The sequence below is a fragment of the Tauraco erythrolophus genome, chromosome 9 (assembly GCF_009769465.1).
Source record: "Tauraco erythrolophus isolate bTauEry1 chromosome 9, bTauEry1.pri, whole genome shotgun sequence".
Taxonomy (NCBI): Eukaryota; Metazoa; Chordata; class Aves; order Musophagiformes; family Musophagidae; genus Tauraco; species Tauraco erythrolophus.
Window position 1 is genome coordinate 37799260 of NC_141473.1, and position 18046 is coordinate 37817305.

Below are 18046 nucleotides of genomic sequence, written 5' to 3' on the forward strand. Positions count from 1 at the left end.
ACGTCTGAAATCACAAATCCTCCTACAAGAACAGTTTTAGTCGTCTACACAAGGCTGCTCCAAGGCAGTTGTCTCCCTTGCTACTCCCGAGCTTTGCTCCAGGGATTGCTGAGTTTTGGCAGAGGGTGAGGTGCAACACAACATCCCAGGTAAGTTTAAGAACAAGGCAATTCTTGTGTTTAGGACAAGCAAAGCAGGTTTTTCCGTGATCTTAGTCACCACATTAAGATGACAGAGAAGCAAATGTCACAGAGGAAAGCGGCGATGCTTGCAAAACCCTCATGTTGCAGACTTAAAGCTCCATGGGGTGAGGCAGATGAACAGCAGCAGGCGGGACCCTCTCCCGGGGATGTCAGCAGGGCTCAGTTTTCATCGACCACTTAACTTTTACGAGCTGATGTTTCTCTATAGGGTTACGTTCACTTCAGGGACAGGCAGAAAACCAGCCAGATGACCCAATTTGAAGATACCAAGTAGAAGACCTCGTGTTCCTGGTCCTTTATTCCACTACCATGTTCAACAGCAGACTTCTCCAGAGTTCCACTCAAAACATTGTGTTGGTCACCCCAGTGGGATCCCGAGCCTGAGGGACGTGTCAGCCTGGGATGTTCCCCATGGCCAAGGTGACCTGCAACAGTCCGGCTGCATACAGCTCTTTCTACAAGGTGGGTCAGACCTGCAAGGGGTGGCTGAGTCTATGAGCCTACAAATCCCTTGCCTGGTGTCCAGAGGAGCCCACAGTCAAAAAAAACCCACCACTCTCTTAGTCATAAGTAAAAAAACCAACAACATTTTAAAATCCAAACTGAAAACGAAACTCCATGTTAAATCCCAGCTGCCGAGTTGTTTGAAGGCAAAAAGAAAGCAATCACCGAGGTTTCACAGGCTGTTCTAAAAGTGGAAATCTATGAAGAGAAAAGTGATCTGATAAGTCATGGTTTTAGGCTTTTTCTCTCAATTGCTCAAAATAAAGACTTTGAAAGCTTTTCTTTCCCCTAACGCCCTGATTGAGGGAGAAATGGGTATTGACCACCAAATTCAGCATCTACTTGCCAACGCAAGTACACATCAGAGACAAGTCCCAGCCACTTCTGCCCCAACAGCTGCCTACAACAAGTACATAGAGTATTTTTCCAGTCCCTTTGACAGCACCAGCCTCTAACTCGCATGTAAAACCAGTCCCTTCACAACATCTCAGGAGCCTCCTGTGCTTCTCAAGTGCCCTCTCGGTAATCCATGCCGATGCTATCAGGTCCCACTAGAAAATTTGGCTTCCTTCTCTCAAAGAGGTTTGCACAGCACCGCGCTGAACAGCACTGCACCACAAACACGTGCCAGGGGGGCTGAGAACCCGGTCTGGAAGTGATACCTTCTCAGGACACCATTCCCATGGGGAAGAGCAGGGTTTGAACTTGGTGTGCCTTCTTCCCCAGGGTACATGGGAAGCTTAGACAGGGCAATTCAGCACTAAGGGTTTTAACGGTGAGAATCTGTTCACCGGAGCTGAACATTTCCTGTTATTTGACCATTTCTTTGATGAAGAAAATCCACCCTACTCTCTCCCATCTGAAACTATGATTTGCAGACTGAGTCCATGGCCACTCATTCGGCCCCTTGGCTCTACAGAAGGATCTCACGGGGATGCGAGTACTCATGCATCAGATCTGAAAGGATGAGCGATCCTGTAGCCCTGAGGACATCATCCCAGTAGCTGGAAGGTGCTGGCAATGCCCACAGCATGAGACACAGCTAAAAAATTTCAAAGACCGACCCAAACTATCCTCATCTCCACCGAACCAACCATGACATTGGCACACACAGCACTTTGTTAGGGCTGGTGAGCATGTTCCTACCATCAGGAAGAAATGCACCTCTCTTCCTCCTTCCCACTAAAGAACAGCCATTGTTCTTCTCCCTCTCTTTTGGTTGTCCTTTACTCTAGCCTTTGTCCTTGAGAGCATGCAGAGAGCACTCTGGCCTAGGTAGCTCCCAAAATTTCCTCAAATTTGGGCTGAGATTATAGCTGCCATTATTAAAGAGTGCTAATAAGCCTGATTAACCAGAAATGAATGAGAAAGGAATAAGCCAAGGATTTTCCTCAGACCCAAAGTGCAAGAAATTCATAACAAACTTAATACCTGTACCAATAAGAGGTTCTCAACACTGAATTTATTTTAAAACCAGTCTGACTATTTCCATAAGGGAAAAAAGAAAAAAGAGACAATCTTTCAGAATTATTCATGAAGACAGTCACAAAAAACCAAACCAAATCATGTCAGCAGTTTGTTGCAACAGAGTTGTCCTGCTGCTGCTGGCTGGATGCCGGCATCGCTCACCGTGAACACGGCCTCGAACCTTGCAAGGGCAAGTCTGGTTTGGGGGTGCACAGCCAAGGAAAATCCATGGAGAGACGGAGAGACCAAGTACCCAGAAGAGTAGAGGACGATGCAGTGGATGAAATCCCCCCTGCCCTGGGCAGCTATGAGGCTCAGAACTGCTGCGGGATGTCTGTGTGTGCTTCCAGCAGAGGATGTTCTCCTGTGTACCCCAACTCAAGCATCCTCACAGGTTTCCTTCAACCTCCCTGCTCGCAGCATCAGCTTTTTGACATGCCTCCAAGATGACAGATGAGTCGGGACGTTGTTTTTGAGCAACTCACGTGCCTCACCGGCACGCAGGATGACAGACCTTGGGAACCTGGGCATTAATACCGGAGATTTACAGTCAAATCTGTCACGGTTGGGGAAGCTTTTTTCCCCAAGAACTACTCTGCCTGAAGGTCGCTTTTCCTGGGCAATAAGTGCAAAGAAACTTTCTCAGCCACCTTGGCCCCCCAACAAAGGGCAGGCAGGAGAGCAAGGGAGGGGGAGAGCCACCAGCAAATGTGTCCAGCCTAGGGCTGCCTGAGCAGTCCCACAGATCCCATCTGTTTGGTGGGAAGGCACGTTTCGGCAGCAGAGCCCCAGCTGCAGCCCCCCTTCGGGGAGCAAAATCACACCCCGGTTTGAGAGCCCCTCCATCCCAAACTCTGCATTCTCAACGGACCAGCTAAACCTACGCCTATAGAGAAACACGGAGTCCACCACTTGACCCAGCACAGCAAGTCTCATCTGCTCGCCTTCAGCTAAGACAAGAGGTTCACAATAACAATACCCACTCCCTCCAACTTTTCCTTTTCAAGGATGGGGAAGCCATTGCCACGAGACGTTTGATGCATGAGGCTACATCTCCCTATGCACAAACACCATCAAGGAGTTCATGGATGCTGCTGTTTGCTTATATTTCACTGTCAAGTGCAAGCCATTATTTTTGTAGCGTGACTGGTACTGCAACTCCAACGGCCAACAGGTGCCGTAGAAATGGGGTAAACCTTGAAAATACAACTTCATCCAGCATGTTAACAAAACTCCACGTATTTGTCACCCAAAGACAGCGCAGTCACGCTGCAGAACCTCTCCGGGATGAGATTTCCCCCTGAAGGTTTCCCAGACATTCCTCTGGTGCTGGCACCATCCAAGCGAGCTGCATCTGTTTGCTCAAAGCAGGGCCAAGCAGCGGAGCAACCACCCACGTTCGTTATCTACGGCACGCGCCGCTTTGTCGCTGTTGCTGCCAGCACTGCAGATGGCCGGGCTGGTGATGGTGGGAGGCTTCAAGGACGGGAGGGAAAAAAAAAAGCCCCGGGGTTGTCACAGCACAGGAATGTGTTACTACTACTGCTCCTCTGTTTCCATTAGTCAGAGATTAGAGCCCATCATCTGCAGGGGTTGCAAATTTCTCTAAGGAAACTCTAACAGGGAGTTTTCTCTGCCCTTCAAAAGTTTGCGTCGCTGAGTTCCCAAGCGGAGCTCAGATCCAGTCAACCACTGGATTTGCTTTGCCCAAAGGGAATACCGGACTGCCTGCGCCTACGGGTAGGTTGGACATACGTATCAGACTGTAAAAGAGGACCTATTTGCAGAGTGACTGTGGACGAGTAGCTGGCCAGAAAGCTCAGGCCCCATCACCAGAAGAGTACCACCAAGGAATGGGCTACTGCCTGTTCTCTCTGTTCCTTATTCTTCCTCCTTTCTAACTTGTTTTGAGAACAGGCATTTGGCTGTGGTGTTCAAGTCTCCAAGAAGAAGGTAGAGAAGGCTACCGGAAAGCCTGCAGGCTCACAGTTTGTGTTTTAAGCTGGAAAGGTGTTTGGAACCTGCTTACCAACAAGTTGTCCTTGTCCTTATCAGAGACCAAAGAAGTCGGCACAAACAGAGGAACACTGACCCCATAATTTCTGAGCATGTTGAGGACATGTGTATGGAAATCCATTCACACCCCTTCTGTTCTGCTCTTCTCCCCACCAAGGCTGACAACAGACACTGGGAGCTGCTGAGGAACAAGTCAAGAAGCCCAGTCTTAGAGCAGCGAGCCTTAGAGCAGGTAGAGGCAAAATACCTAGGGGAAGCTACCACGGGCTGGGTGGCAATTTCACAGACCAACAACTCAAGCAAATCAATTAAACCAGCCCAAGCCAGGACTAGCTGAGGCATCAGATATGGCCCGGCAGCAAAAACAACTTGGTGGGCTGCCAGAGGCAAAACCCACCATGCATACGGACAAGAGCTGGGACCATAAGCAGCTCCCGCTTGAGCCTCACAAGATGCTCCAAAAAGATACTCTCAATGAGCTGGTTTCCAAGAGAGGCTCTTGTCTGCACATCACTGTCCTATGCCAGTTTCTCAGGGCATGCCTAAACACCAAACCCTTTTCTCAAGGCTTCAGAAACTCCGAACGGGAGGATACCTGTTAGGAAAGCTGCCTCAGACAAGGCAACAGCTCTTCTGTCCTCCTGGAAGCACATGTTGCTCATCCCTTTGCTGGCAGAACAGATCAATTCCGACAAGGAAGGCTCCCGAGGTTTATAGTCAGGGCGACGCGAATAAACCCAACGAATCATTTATTCAGTCAATTTTGGCCGTCCCTAACAATGAGTTGTTTGAGAGCAGACCGCAGATTTCCCTAGCACCCTCTTACTTAAACCAATAATCTCTGTGGATAATTTTTAGCCTCCAGCTTGTTTAGAAAGCGCCGGCTACAAAACCTGAGCCATTTTAGAAGGATACAGCGGAGAGCGTATCCTTCCTTCCCTTGCCTGAGCCGCCGGATGGAGTTTACAGGACTAACAGGGATAACTCCAAATCAGAAATTCACTTTCTATTAGTACCGGTGGCAACGTCTCTGCAATACTTCTGCCAGCGACTCATGCAGGAAGCCGACCTGCACGGCACAAGAGATACCAGGTAAAAAAAAAATCCCGTCCTCACAAGCATGCCTGTCCTTCGCGATGCTTGTCCAGCTTGTCATGAAATCAAAGACCGGCGGCAGCGCTCCATCAGAGAAAGAGCGGCCCTAAAGCGAGTCAGAAGAATGCATGAATGGTGACGGGTGAACTGCTTCGTCGTCTCGTGCTCAGGGTGCTTTCCAGGCTGCCTTTGGATAAAAGGCATGGAAGGGAACAGGGATAAAACGTACAGTAAAGGCTTTTGAAATGAATTTAAGAGTTTTGAGAGCAAACGCGCGTTACTACAACTTCCCCTTCAGGACAAGAGTCATCCTTTTCTTTCCCAAAATTTCCCTTGCAAATCCTTCCTAGCCTGTTTTTTCCCCTCCTTCATGCTTTGAGCTGTGCTCCAGAGCCCCCCTTGTGCTCCCCCAAGCAGCCGGCAGGTTTCCTGCTCACCAGGCCATGCCGCGACACCGAGTCCTCTCCACCTCACCCCATCGGGTCTGCTCACTTTCTCGTTCCTTCCAGATGGGACCAGACAACACAGCGGGTCCTGCCTTGCCTCCCCAAAGCATCCCAGTCCCAAGGAAGGCAGGGGGGACCACACGCAGACAGCGAGCCACCCAGGTGACAATCAGCACTCTCGGCCAAGAGAAAAAGGGAGAGGAGAGGGGAGGCGGATTTGCGGGCTCTGATCCCGGGAGCCTGACCCCCTCCTCTCCCTCGTTATGGATGAGGCAAATTAGCTGTGACACTCATTAGCTGCAGCTCCTAATTAGTGAAAATTAATATTGGTTTTGATAGAAGTGTTGGCTGAAGCTCTCCCAGGCAGAGGCATTATTGACCTTGTTATCCCGTTTAGCAGCGAGTTACGGCACAGAAACTACTTTCTGTGGAGTCGACAGATTGCAGCCACCTCTCGCCCTCCGCCGCTCGGAGAGACGGTCCCAACCGCTGCCAGAGCACCCACAGCCCCACCGGCACCTGCACCCACCTCTGGCAGCATCCCAAGCCCCCTTCCCCAGCAGGGAACTACCACCTCTACTCGCAGTCTGAAATAATAAATACATGAGAAGAGCTGCAATGTGATGGCAACTCCCATTTAAAAAAGGAAAGAAGTAGGAGGTGCATCCCTAGACCCCAGCCCCGTCCTTCGAGCCTGGGAATCTGGAGGTGGCTAACCAGCAAAGTGACACACACTGCTAAATAAAAGGAAAACATTTGCTACCAAAGTTATGTATTAAAAAAAACCCCACAACACAAACCCAAACCACGCTGTATTATTCATGCATTAATAATAATAAAGATGTCAAACTGTCAAGATAAGAAGTTAATCTCATTCAGAGCACAATTAAAGATGCCATTATCCAACCACCTGGGGCCACTTCCACCTTCACAACGCGGTGGGTTTAACGCATTGCAGGGATGAGACCACGCCTGGCGAAGCAGCTCGCCCAGCCAACCCCCCTTGTCATCCCCCTGCCCAATCCCTCCCGCCCCCTCCAGTCAGGGCTGCCAAATACTGACATTCTCACTTGCCCAAAAGAGGCTGCAGGCAGATCTGCACTAGCAAAGCTTTTGGGGGACACATTCCTTCGTTTCTGGGATCAGTGCCCCAACGAAAAACATCCCTCTGCCCACCTGGATGATGTCTCTAGATGTAGGATACACAAAGGGCAAACCAGAACCAAACCATCTGTGGTTTCACTGGTGCCTGGGGTGAGCTGCTACTTCTAGAGGGAGGCAAAACACCACCAGAAACCAGCATCTCCAACAGATTCCAGTTGATTTTCCAGCAGGACGCTCACCAAGAGCTTCACTTTTGGCTCTCAATATGAACTAACATGTTCTTTGTGATCAGTGAACAGAGCCCGAGCCTTTATTCCCCAGACCACCTTTGTACTGTTTTGTGGAGAAAGTCCACCAAAAGTATCCAGATGTTAATTGCTATTTATACTGGGGGCCAAGCCAGCCCTCCCCACCTCCACATAGCCTGCAAAACGTACAGCACCCATACACCTCCCCAGCTCAGCCGCCTGGCAAGATACACCAGGTTTCTGTAATATTTAGCGCCACACACATGTGCAACTGCCATGGCTTTTTCAGTCTTGGACAAAAAGCCAATATTCTAGACTTAGTCGTAGAGGACAAGGTTAAAAAAAATAATAAATTAAATAAAAAATTGAAAGAATCCAAGTTTTTCTAACCAAAACACTTGCAAATAAGCAAATTGTATTTAAAATGTTCCCCCTCTGCACCTCGCAAGCTTTCTTTGCCACAGGACCCGAATACATTGTCCCTTCTTCCTCAAGGTGTGAAAGCAAAAGAAAAAAAAAAATAAAATACATCTCCAAAACCAAGCTCCTGGTCTAAAATCCAGGGAGGCAACAGCTTCTCCTCACTCCCAGGAGACACCTTGTCTACCTGCGAAGGTCCTCCTCTACCCCTCACTGTCAGAGTCATCTAAACTTGGAGGATCCTGCCAATTTTTATGGTTTCTGCCAGAGCATCCTGTTCCAGCGTGATGATACCAGCTTGGGAATTACTACATTTTTTCCCTCCTTGCCCTCCCCAGTGCAGAGCCTCATTTAGGACTACGTCCGCCACCCCACCCAAGCACGCAGGTGACGGTTCCTGATGTGCCTCCTGCCACCTGTAGCTCCCAGCTCCATACCTGACATGACTGCAGGCAGCAGCCCCAGGACCACATTTTTCCAAACCAACAATTTTTCCAAAACAAAGACCAACTTGCAGAAGCCAAGGAGATGTTTTTCCTTTATGTCGGTAGGAAAGCTGCTTCAGGGACAGTGGGAGACACGTGTACACAGGACGGTGCTTTCTACGCGGTCCCTTTCCTTCCTTGCTACACCGAGTTTTACATCCATGCTCTTTTGTACAGAAATATTGTTTTATCCGGTAGGATGTGTTTAATTTGATGGGGCTGTCATCTGGGAAAAGGTACGTTTCGAGAGTCAAGGTTTTCCGCAGTGCTGTTACTTATTTTATAGTCTTCTGCCTTATCTATTTCTTCCCCTCTGTTTCCCAAAATCATTAGTAACAACCATTAATCTCTGCCTGTGAGAACGCTCCTCACTTCTCCCCCTACCCTGAATTGTTCGTCTCCCTTGGACTTTCTACCTTTTAAAGTCTTTTTCCCCTTCTTATTTTCAAATTAACTGCTTGAAACGGAACAGCGGAGTAAGAGACGAAGCCCCATCGCTGTTTGTGAAAGGATATTACATTCCATAATACGATCTCTCCCCTCAAACCTAATAATTAATTAGAAAAGGAAAAAAAAAAAAAGGTTCCTCCATATTCAGGTACCGAATCGCCCTCCTAATTGCCCACACGTGGGAAGACAGCCCACGCGATACAACAGCGGAGCCTCCACAGAGCGGGCGTTCAACAAACCCATGCAGATGAATGGAATAAAATTGAGTTACGAACCACTAAATGTCAAGCGTTTGAAATCTTTCCCCCTCGCGTAAAGAGCGATATTCATAAATCTTTAAGAGAGGGGAGCGCGCGGAGCTCGTTCGCTCTTCTGACCACCGCTGCAAATTGAACAGATGTTTCCATCGAGTTGTCCAATGATGCCGTCTCCAGCTTTGCTTTTCCCCCCCTGAGTGGTTACAATTAATTCCAAAGCCATCAACGTACGCGAGCGGTTTGACAGGAGGAACCAATTTATTAACTCCCCCTGCCAATCAAGCACATTAAGCCATTCAAAGGCAGAAAGGTGCAGCGATAAAGCAGTTTAAAAGCCAAGAGATGGGGAGGAGAAGGATTCACGCGACAACACGGAGGTGACCACCCCGCGTGTCCCACGGCCCCCAAAATTGCGGAAAGCGGGATAAAACAAGCTTCCCGTGGCATCGACGCAGCCAGGGCAGTGCAACACCTACTGACACTCTGGCCCCAAACAGAGGATACCCACCAGGATAACGGCAGTCTTCCTCCTGGACACTTCCCGACAGCAGGAGTTTTATTCCACAATCTCAACACCATGGCACATATATACATTTCCAGAAGGGTTTTTTTTCCTGCCTGCTTATTTTCATACAGGACCACGGTGGTTTTCCATAACTAGGACTAACTAAGTTAATTTTCACATTTTAATTGCTCAGATGATTTTGAGACAGATGAAAAGATGTTGGATCTTTTTCCCATTTTTATTTTATTTTATTTTTTGGGCTTTTTATGACTTCTTTTACACTAGGAAGTAACAACCACAAACCAGTGGTGGCAGGGAATTTTCTTCAAAAGATGAAAAATTAAAACTAAGTAGTACTTCCAGAGCAACCAATTCTGGAAAGTTTAATTAAAAGGTTAATTTTTCACAAGGCTAGAAGTCTGAAAATTGTGTAAAAAGACTCATTGAGGCTATGGTGGGATTCCTTTCACAGCGGCGCAGGGAAAGCACCTCGAGCTGTTCCCCACCTCACCCGGCTGCCTTGGGAGCTGGATGTGTGGATCTCCCATGAAAATATTGTGTGCAGACACAGAAGCAGCGGGGAGTGGGGTGTACTTTTTTCTTTTTTAAGCTCACACAGCCCAAATATATCAAGTTCCTGAGCTGACAAAACGCACGAGCGTGTTTATTGCTCTTTGCAACCATAGCTTTTTCCTAAGAGGTTCCATTGATAGGCTCAAAACGAAAACGCAGCTCACCTTCCCCACCAAACCCAAAAATTATGAGTGTATGCATATGTAAGTATTTCCCTACAGTACAGGGAAATACTCTTGGCCCATAATATATTCCCTTAGAATATTAATACCTTCATATATATATTTATAGTCTTCTAATTTGAATATACACACATATAGAATCATAGAACGGTTTGGGTTGGAAGGGACCTCAAAGATCATCTAGTTCCAACCCCCCTGCCATGGGCAGGGACACCTTCCACTACACCAGGTTGCTCAAAGCCTCATCCATATATACTTTTCCCCCTGCCCTGTGTTTTTTGCTTTACCCAGCTTGACTCACACTGTTGACCCTGCTCTATATGAGGTTTGTCACCTGCACTAATGCCTCCAACCAGCCAGGAAAAGAGCCCGATTTAACCAAGCTGGGACACTCCAGAGTAACAATGAGCAAGCACTCTGTTGAACACAGCCCAATGCCCAGCAAGAAGCCAGCCCACAAATGAAGCTCCTACAGACAACGCTGTACAGATAATTAATGTCACTGAAGTTGTCTCAGACATAAAAATCACCCCAGACCTCATTACCGCAAACACACATCTTCCCCCATTTCTTTGGAGAGGGCTTAGCCCCCCGTGCAAGGGCTCACCCACTCGAACGGGAAAGGTGGCGAGATGAAGCCTCCAAAGAGTCTGATGAGACAGTTACCAGAAGCAAGGTTACCCTGCCATGTTAATTAGTCCATATTGCAAACACACTTTCTTCCTTCTCCCTCTCTCCCTTCTTAAATGTAAGTGTCAACATTATTGCCTATTAGCAAAGCAGATACGAAAATTTAAGTGATTAAGTGATTAATTTAATGATGCAAGGTTAAGGGGGGGGGGGGGGGGGGGGGGGGGGGTGCTTTTTCCCTTAAGTTTCCCAAGGTTGGGAGTAACTAATTTTCTAGCCTTAAGTTTCCATTAAGGATGCGGTACTTGCTACAGCTCAACAAGTAAGTTCATCAATGGGCCTTCTAACAGCAACCGACAGAAACAGGGCTTGAGTTACTAGAGCTGAAATCCCCTTCTTAAAATACTCCTCAAATATTTCATGAGGGTCGTTACCACACTTAGAAAGGAGGCTGCTCCTTCACAGAGCACTCAAGAAGCCTGTGAGTTTGAAACAGCAAATAGCCATGGGATGGTAACAACACTTCCAATTAGTGATGAAGACCAAGGTTCCTACTGCCTCCCTTTCTAAAGGGGAATATTCACACCCGCTCTCTCGATGCCTGTAATGGAGCCGGTTTCCTATTCAAAAGATCTCCACCTCTCTCGCAGTCAGAGGCTAGCACATGCCTCTGGAATTATCCTTTGTGAAAGGCCAAATCAATTCTGCCAGCTGCACACATGCCTGCACCCTGCTGCGGTGACGGACACGCGTACACCGGCCCCGGCAGCCCGAAGGAGCACAGCAGTTCCAGCCTTTGTAGGGGACATCAGCTGCATGTACCTGCTTGGACATCAGCCCCCAACCCCGGAGCAGCTCGGAGAGAAGGCCATCTAAGAGTCTGGGGTCTACCTATGTTTGCCAACTCACCTTTCGTTTTTAAAAACCAGGAGAACAATCCTTGCACAAATAGATGCTAGATGCACCCTAAGCACGTAGTGTAACCGGGGTGGGGAAAGGTCCCGTGGCTGTGAGCTCCCACCTTCCTCCCACTTGCATGTTCCCACCTTACCTTCCTGAACGGGTATTAGCTTTTCTTTGGAGCATTTTTGGAGCTGGTGAAACCTGTAATTAGACCAAACACAGGCAGAAAGAGGCTACTCCCTGCAAGTTCAGCCAAGGATGCTGGGCAGCCCTGGCGCAAAGAGAGCACAGCCGCTGCTTTAACACGTTTCTTACAATCTTCTCCCATCCACCCTGCTACCAGGGCCACCACATTTTCTAAAAGCATCTTCTAACTCATCAAATTTTCGTAAAAGCTGGCCTACCTTGGATCATTGGCAAAGGCTCTTGCACTGCTCTGGACTCCCAACGCTGCCTTGCTCCTTTCCAAGGAGTTAACCCCAGGCTTTAAAACCATCCTCTGTGCCCTTCTGAGTCACACCTCCTCACTGCCCAATTAGCACCTCGTTAACAGTTTGCTCACAATGCCCCCTGATTTTGCCAGGGTGACTTTTAACCCCATGATGCACAGAGATTAAATGAATTCTCTCTTTTTAGCTTTAGTATTTAATTTTGAGCAAGGGGGACACAACAGCAGACACATTAGGGCAGCCCCCCCTCTCCAGCAATAGCCCCATGCCCCTGCAAGCAAGGAAGGAGGTCAGGAGACACCAAAGTGAAAAGGGTCCCTTTGCTCCGATGCCCACTGTCCCCCCCAGAGCTGTCCCCAACAGATGGCCCAACAAGCCATCACACACAGACATCAGGCCCAGACGGCTCTGAAACAATTTAATCAGTCCAGAAATATGCAGAGACCAGAGCCAGCGTTTTTTTTTTTTTTCCCTTCCAGTGATGCAAGTGCCATGATGGAGGAGCCCAGCCACCACAGATGCCTCCAGCTGTGGGATCAAACAAGCAGGCAGGGTTTAGCTGAGACAGCCCGTACTCCATCACACGCAGATAACCGTATCTTCAGCAGCAGCTTGAACGGCCCCGCACCCCCAGGGACCTTACCCGGGTGCCAAAGCATCTGGCTGCCCAGGACCAGAGCACCGCAGCGAAAGGCTGCGCTGGAAGAGATGATTGCCTTGGAAACGACAGATAGGGAGTATGGCAGCCTTCCTTGCCTGGAGAAGAAAAGCCCTCTGGCCCGGCCCTTGCCTGGGATGGAGAATCAAGTCGAGCCGTCCACAAATATCAGAGGGCCTCCAACCCCCACCCCCAGTGCAGAGTTCAAGGGGAGCACACTGCCAGCTAAATACTAAATTCCTCTTCCAGTCCCCTTGTGAAATAAATCTCCATCCCAGAAGGCCCTGAAAGGCAAGAGGTGACACACATCAACCTAATTACTCTAATCGCCACCAGCCAACAAAGCACAGCTGTGATAGGGCAGTGCTCCGTTATCCCAGGCTCCTCTCAGGCTGCTTCAACTTGGGGTGCACAGTAAGAGCCCCAAACTCCATGGGAAACGTCTGCTACGGCACGTTTTGGTGAAGTAGGTCTCAAAGAGCAAGGTTCAGCTCTGCCCCTCAAAACTTGGTGGAGAAACATCCATATGTTTTGGAGTCCCTTAGCCAGTGGGGGTTTCCCTGGGGAAAAAAAAAAATAATAATCTGCTTTCCTCTCAAATTTCTGGTATCTTCTGTGAGCGGAGGAGATGGTCTGCTCAACGTAGCCCACCCTGGAAGGGCTCCAGCTCACCCTAGGAAAGCGTAATCTGAGTTCCCTGCTGCAGAAAGTCAAACCACACCATCAGAAAGCTGTCAGACAACACAGCTCTCCTATTCAGTGCTAAGATCCAGGCTGGGATCCTCAGACATCCAACTGCATGGCCAACGGACAGCCAAGAACCCGAGCAAGGCTGCTTCCGTATGCACGCTCCGTGGCAGAATTTGCAATTGCACTGAGAGATTCAGGTGTTCCCAGCAATCACCCTCCTCAAACTCAAATTCCTGCAACAGCATTAGGAACTTAGCACCCACAAAGTCCCCAAAATGAGGAGGGATTTTTTGCAAGCTAGTGAAGGCGCACTCACCCTGCTCCTGAAACACCAGCTCGTTACGGTGCCTTTACCAGCTCAGCAAAAGTTGCATATAGCAAAGAGGGGAGCAGAAGCAACCCGTAAAATTCCCCATCAGTCACCCGCCTTGCTTCCTGAGCACAACAAACCCAGGGGCTGGAGGCACAGGAGGCCTTTACCCAAGAAAACCCTGCACCCAGCCAGGCTCCGAGTGCTGAGCCAGCACCGCACGGGCTGTCACTCGCCAGCAGCCCTGACCACGGAACTTGCTGAGCCCCAAGTTCTTCTTGGCCCCACGCCGTCAAGGGTTGACAAACAGGAGGAGATGCTGAGGCAGCCAGTTCCGGTAGACCCGGGGCTGAGCATCCCGCCAGGCGCTGGAGGCATCCCGGTGACACTCAACAGGAGAGCATCCTGGCGGGGCGGAGAGCCGAGCGCCTCAGCTGCACGCTCTCCTGCCCACGAATAACTATGGGAAGCAAACAGCCGGCAGCCTTGGCACAAGCCCCGGGGGAGACCAGCCTCCCCACCTGCCAGCCATCCTGGGTGCCTTTCCCAGCTCCACAGCCTTCACCAGCATCTTCTCGCGCCTACGTTGCCCGAGGGTGGTCAACTGAATCCTGGTGGGTTTCCCCCTCTGTCATGCACCACTCAGCCTCAGCGGGCTTTGCAGAGGAGATGAGTCCTCCAGATTGAGTCCCCTCTCCCAGTTTTGAGCAGGGCACACAGGACCAAGCTCTGATGGGGAGGAGGGATGCGTTTTCCCCAGTCCACCCAGGCGACTGTGCCCCTGCTATGGTGTGGCCCATGAGCAAAGCCACCTGGCTCAGCAGCTATTAGCTCAGGTGCAACAATTAAAGCGTGTCCCATTCTTTTAAGACAACATTATTCCAGCGATGCTAAAATGTTATCGCTAGGATGAAGGGAAGAGTGGAATTGCACTCGTCTGAACAGCCTCTTTTGTCACGTGTTTTTCAAGGCGCTGAGGCATGAAAGCTCTCAGAGAAACCCAAGCGAGTCCCAGCGAGGTGGTGATAAGGCCAGTTACAGCCCTGGCGTGATGGATCATCTTCATTTTCCTGTTCCTGTCCTGCATCCAGCAAATTCATTTGCTGGGCAATTAGACTCCAGTCGTTACACTATACTAAGACGACGTTCCTTTTGCAGCAGGGGGGAGGACAGACCCCAACCAAGAGAAACCAAGAGCGCTGCCTGCCCGCCCCCACTTGCTGAAAAATCCAGGGCTGCAGGTAACCTCAAATGCAGCAACATCACCCCCCTCCCGACATGCCGTGGAGCATCACACCTTGCCAGAGACCTCCAGCAACTCACCCGGCATCAACATCCATGCCACTCTCCTCGCCCACCGTCCTCTAAAAGGTTTGGGATTAAGCCAAACGGCCCTTGGACTGATTTTTGCTTCGGGCAGCGAGCAGTACAATAAAGACAGACAGCCCCTCTCCACCAAACTTTTCTCTGAAGGGCTGTCACCCAGCCAGCTCCTGCTTTCGGAGTAAAACACACCACGATCCAGCTACCGGCAGCTGACACAGACTTTCTTGGTGCCCCGTCTCGCCTGTGCCCAACCAGTCATTATCCCTCCTCCTCTCCAGGCATCTCCTCCTTCTCCTGCAAATTTTCTTCCCAGTTTCTTCAATCCCTTTCTCCTTCCTCACGTCTCCTACTCCCCCTCCACATGTGTGTGTGTGTGTTTTCCCATTACTTCTGGGTGAAATAACTGACTAGACGGTCAGTCCACCTGAAAATTGCTCTCCCTGGACCTAAATGAAACAGATGGGCATTGATGATGTTTTGGGAGAAATTAATCAGCCCGGACCGGCGGCAGCGCCAGCAGCTCCCTCGGCCCAATCTCGCCTAATGAATTCTGAGCTCTCTGTCTTAATAGCTCCTGACAAGACTAATTTACTCTTGTAAGTGATTAGAGGGGGAATGATCTCTTAATTGTTGCTTCAGATTCCTCTCAGCAGCAGTTCGGGGCTGGGTGAGGCTGTGCCCGGGGATGCCGTAAGGAGAGGAGGAAGGGGCTGCGTGGGGGCACGTTGGCTCAGCGCCACAGTGATGGGCACTTCTAACAGCTCCAAAAAAAAGAGCCGTGTTTCTTTCTAGCTAAGAGGCGCCACACACAATTCTGCTACTTACACCCCAGTCAGGATAGAAGAAAGGTGGGATATAAGGAAAGGTGTTTCCACATGATGCTTTTATTTTTTTCTTTTTTTTTGAAGTTAATGTACCTAATTCAGAAAACTTCTACCGACAGCAGAAAATACAGAAATGCTGTTTGTCAACACTTTTGAGGCTGACGTTTCCCTCTAGTGCATCTGGAAACAAAATCCCAGGGTGCCAATATCCTTAAGAGTGAATTTCATTTCTGTACAGTGTAATGCAAAGTTTAAAAAAAAAACAAACCACAGAATAATAAAATTCAACCCTCAAAGTAATTCCAAGCACAATTTTACTCGCACAATATCTCACTGGAAAGCAGGCTGCCGGAAATCTTCCCCCATTTTCTGCCAAAATAGAAGTTCAGTCCAATTCCCATAAAGCATTTCAAGCTCAAGTACTTCAAGCACCAAGTGTACTTGGTGAGGAAGCGTTTCCATTAAGCTGGTTCCCAAACCGCTCTCGGCTCCTGCTCTTGCACAGCTGCTTCCTTCCCTGGAACTTGTCCGGGGCATGTCCAGCACTAAGTGGGACATCAGCAATCGAGGGGCAGGGAACGTACAGACAGCAAAGCCAAAGCAGCCAGGTGTGAAGTGACCTGTAAGGGGGTTGGCTCACTGAAAAATGACATGGATGCAAGTCATAAGGGGAAAAAAAATTAGAAAAAAAAATTATAATGAAGTCAGGCCCTTCCTTTCCTTGCATTATTCACAGTCTGCCTTCTGTGGTGCTGTGAGTAAAGGCACCTGAGCAGCCGTTTTCACTGTTATCTCCCATTGTGAATAAACCTGAGCATCACTGCAAGAAAAAAATCCTGAGGACACATCTCTGCACGGAGCTCAGCTACCAGCCAGGAGCTTCCACACCCTATACCCCAAACTTGCCACCAAGGCTCCACATCCTGCCTCCGCGCTCAGACACGGTCCCACATCCCACAGGCAGGACACCATGGGTCTGCAAAAGCTGCAACCGATGAGACTCCCAAAGAAGAGGCAGAAGCTTCAGCTGCAAGCTCTGGTTGATCAGAGCAGTCACTAGAGGAGATCCCTCCAGAGTCCCCCAACCCTCGACAGCTCCGGTGATGACTTAGGTGGGGCAAGAGCACTTTTTCGAGGAGGCACAGTTGAAGGCAGTGGTGGATGGTGAGAAGGGGCCTCCGTAGCCTCCATCCCAGCCACCCTCCGCTCCCAATCGATTCCTCCCGCATTAAAAGCCAGTCACGAGCCCTGATTGAAGAGCACAAGTTTAATGGACTGAGAGCCTGGAAAGAGGCCGAGAATGACCGGGTCGATTTCTGCATTTACTAAAAACCGATCCCTAGCTAAATAAAGAAAGGAAAAAAACCCCCAAGCTACATCTGTCAATCAAAAGAAAAGCATTTCTTTAATCCTTTTCCGTCGGAGGGGGGTCAGCAGCAGCGGACCCTCTGCCCCACTTACCCACAGGAGTATCCTCGTTGATCAGCAGGTAGGTGTCGAAGAAGTAGTTGATGAAGTACGGCAGCCGATTGCCCTGACCTGAGAAGAGGACAGAAGCAAGGCGTTAATTCCCTGGCGTGTCATGCACAGGCCAGCACGATAAGGAGAGGCTCAGGGCACGGTGGCATCGTGACGGAGAGGGGTATCCTAAGACGGGGGGTAACAGGAGGACAGAAAGTATCGCCAGCTTTTTCTATTTTAGTATTTTCTTTTGTGGGGTGGAGGCAGAGGGGAAAGGGGAAGACAACAGCTCAGGGACGGGGATCATCAATTATTGTTTCGGCGTGTGATTAATACCGTCGTCGCTCTGTTCCCACGGTTGAGAGCCTTTCGCCATGTCAGCCATCCCAGCAGAACCCAGTGCGCATCCCCTCTCCCATCACCCCATCGTCTTTCCCTCTAATTGCCTCCTTTCACCTTTAATAACCAGGCTCACTTCTTTCTACTCCCTTTTTTTACGGAGCTGGAAGCTCACCAGTCTGCCCTAGACCACAGCCTCGTTAGGTGACACAGAGACAAGCACAGAGCACGTAGGAGAACAACCACTGCAGCCTGAACCAGGGGAAAAAAGTCAACCAGGAAAGATGTACCATTCAAGGGACGCAGGGAAAGAGGTGTCAGGAGAGAAATCCAATGATTTTCCAAGAAGGTTTGATGCTAACCGAGCTGCGTCCCAAGGATGAGTTTTCCCTCGATGGAAAAAGGCCAAGCCTGCAGGCTTTGAGAAATGCAGTCCAGCTGCCAGGCATCAAAACCAAGGCTGCTCGTGGGTAAGCAGAGGTTTGAAGTGCCCTGGCCAAA

At 49.5% G+C, this 18046-nt stretch overlaps 1 protein-coding gene across 1 annotated transcript in view; it reads right to left on the bottom strand.

Annotated features, from left to right (window-relative positions):
- CDH23 (cadherin related 23) overlaps window positions 1-18046 on the bottom strand; it is a 194239-nt gene that overhangs the window by 175863 nt on the left and 330 nt on the right. The window contains exons 2-3 of the mRNA XM_086616195.1: window positions 17980-18005; window positions 17207-17285 (exon numbers count right to left, since the gene is read on the bottom strand). Of these exons, the coding sequence (XP_086472321.1) occupies window positions 17207-17285; window positions 17980-18005 (105 nt within the window). The remainder of the gene's footprint in view (window positions 1-17206; window positions 17286-17979; window positions 18006-18046) is intronic.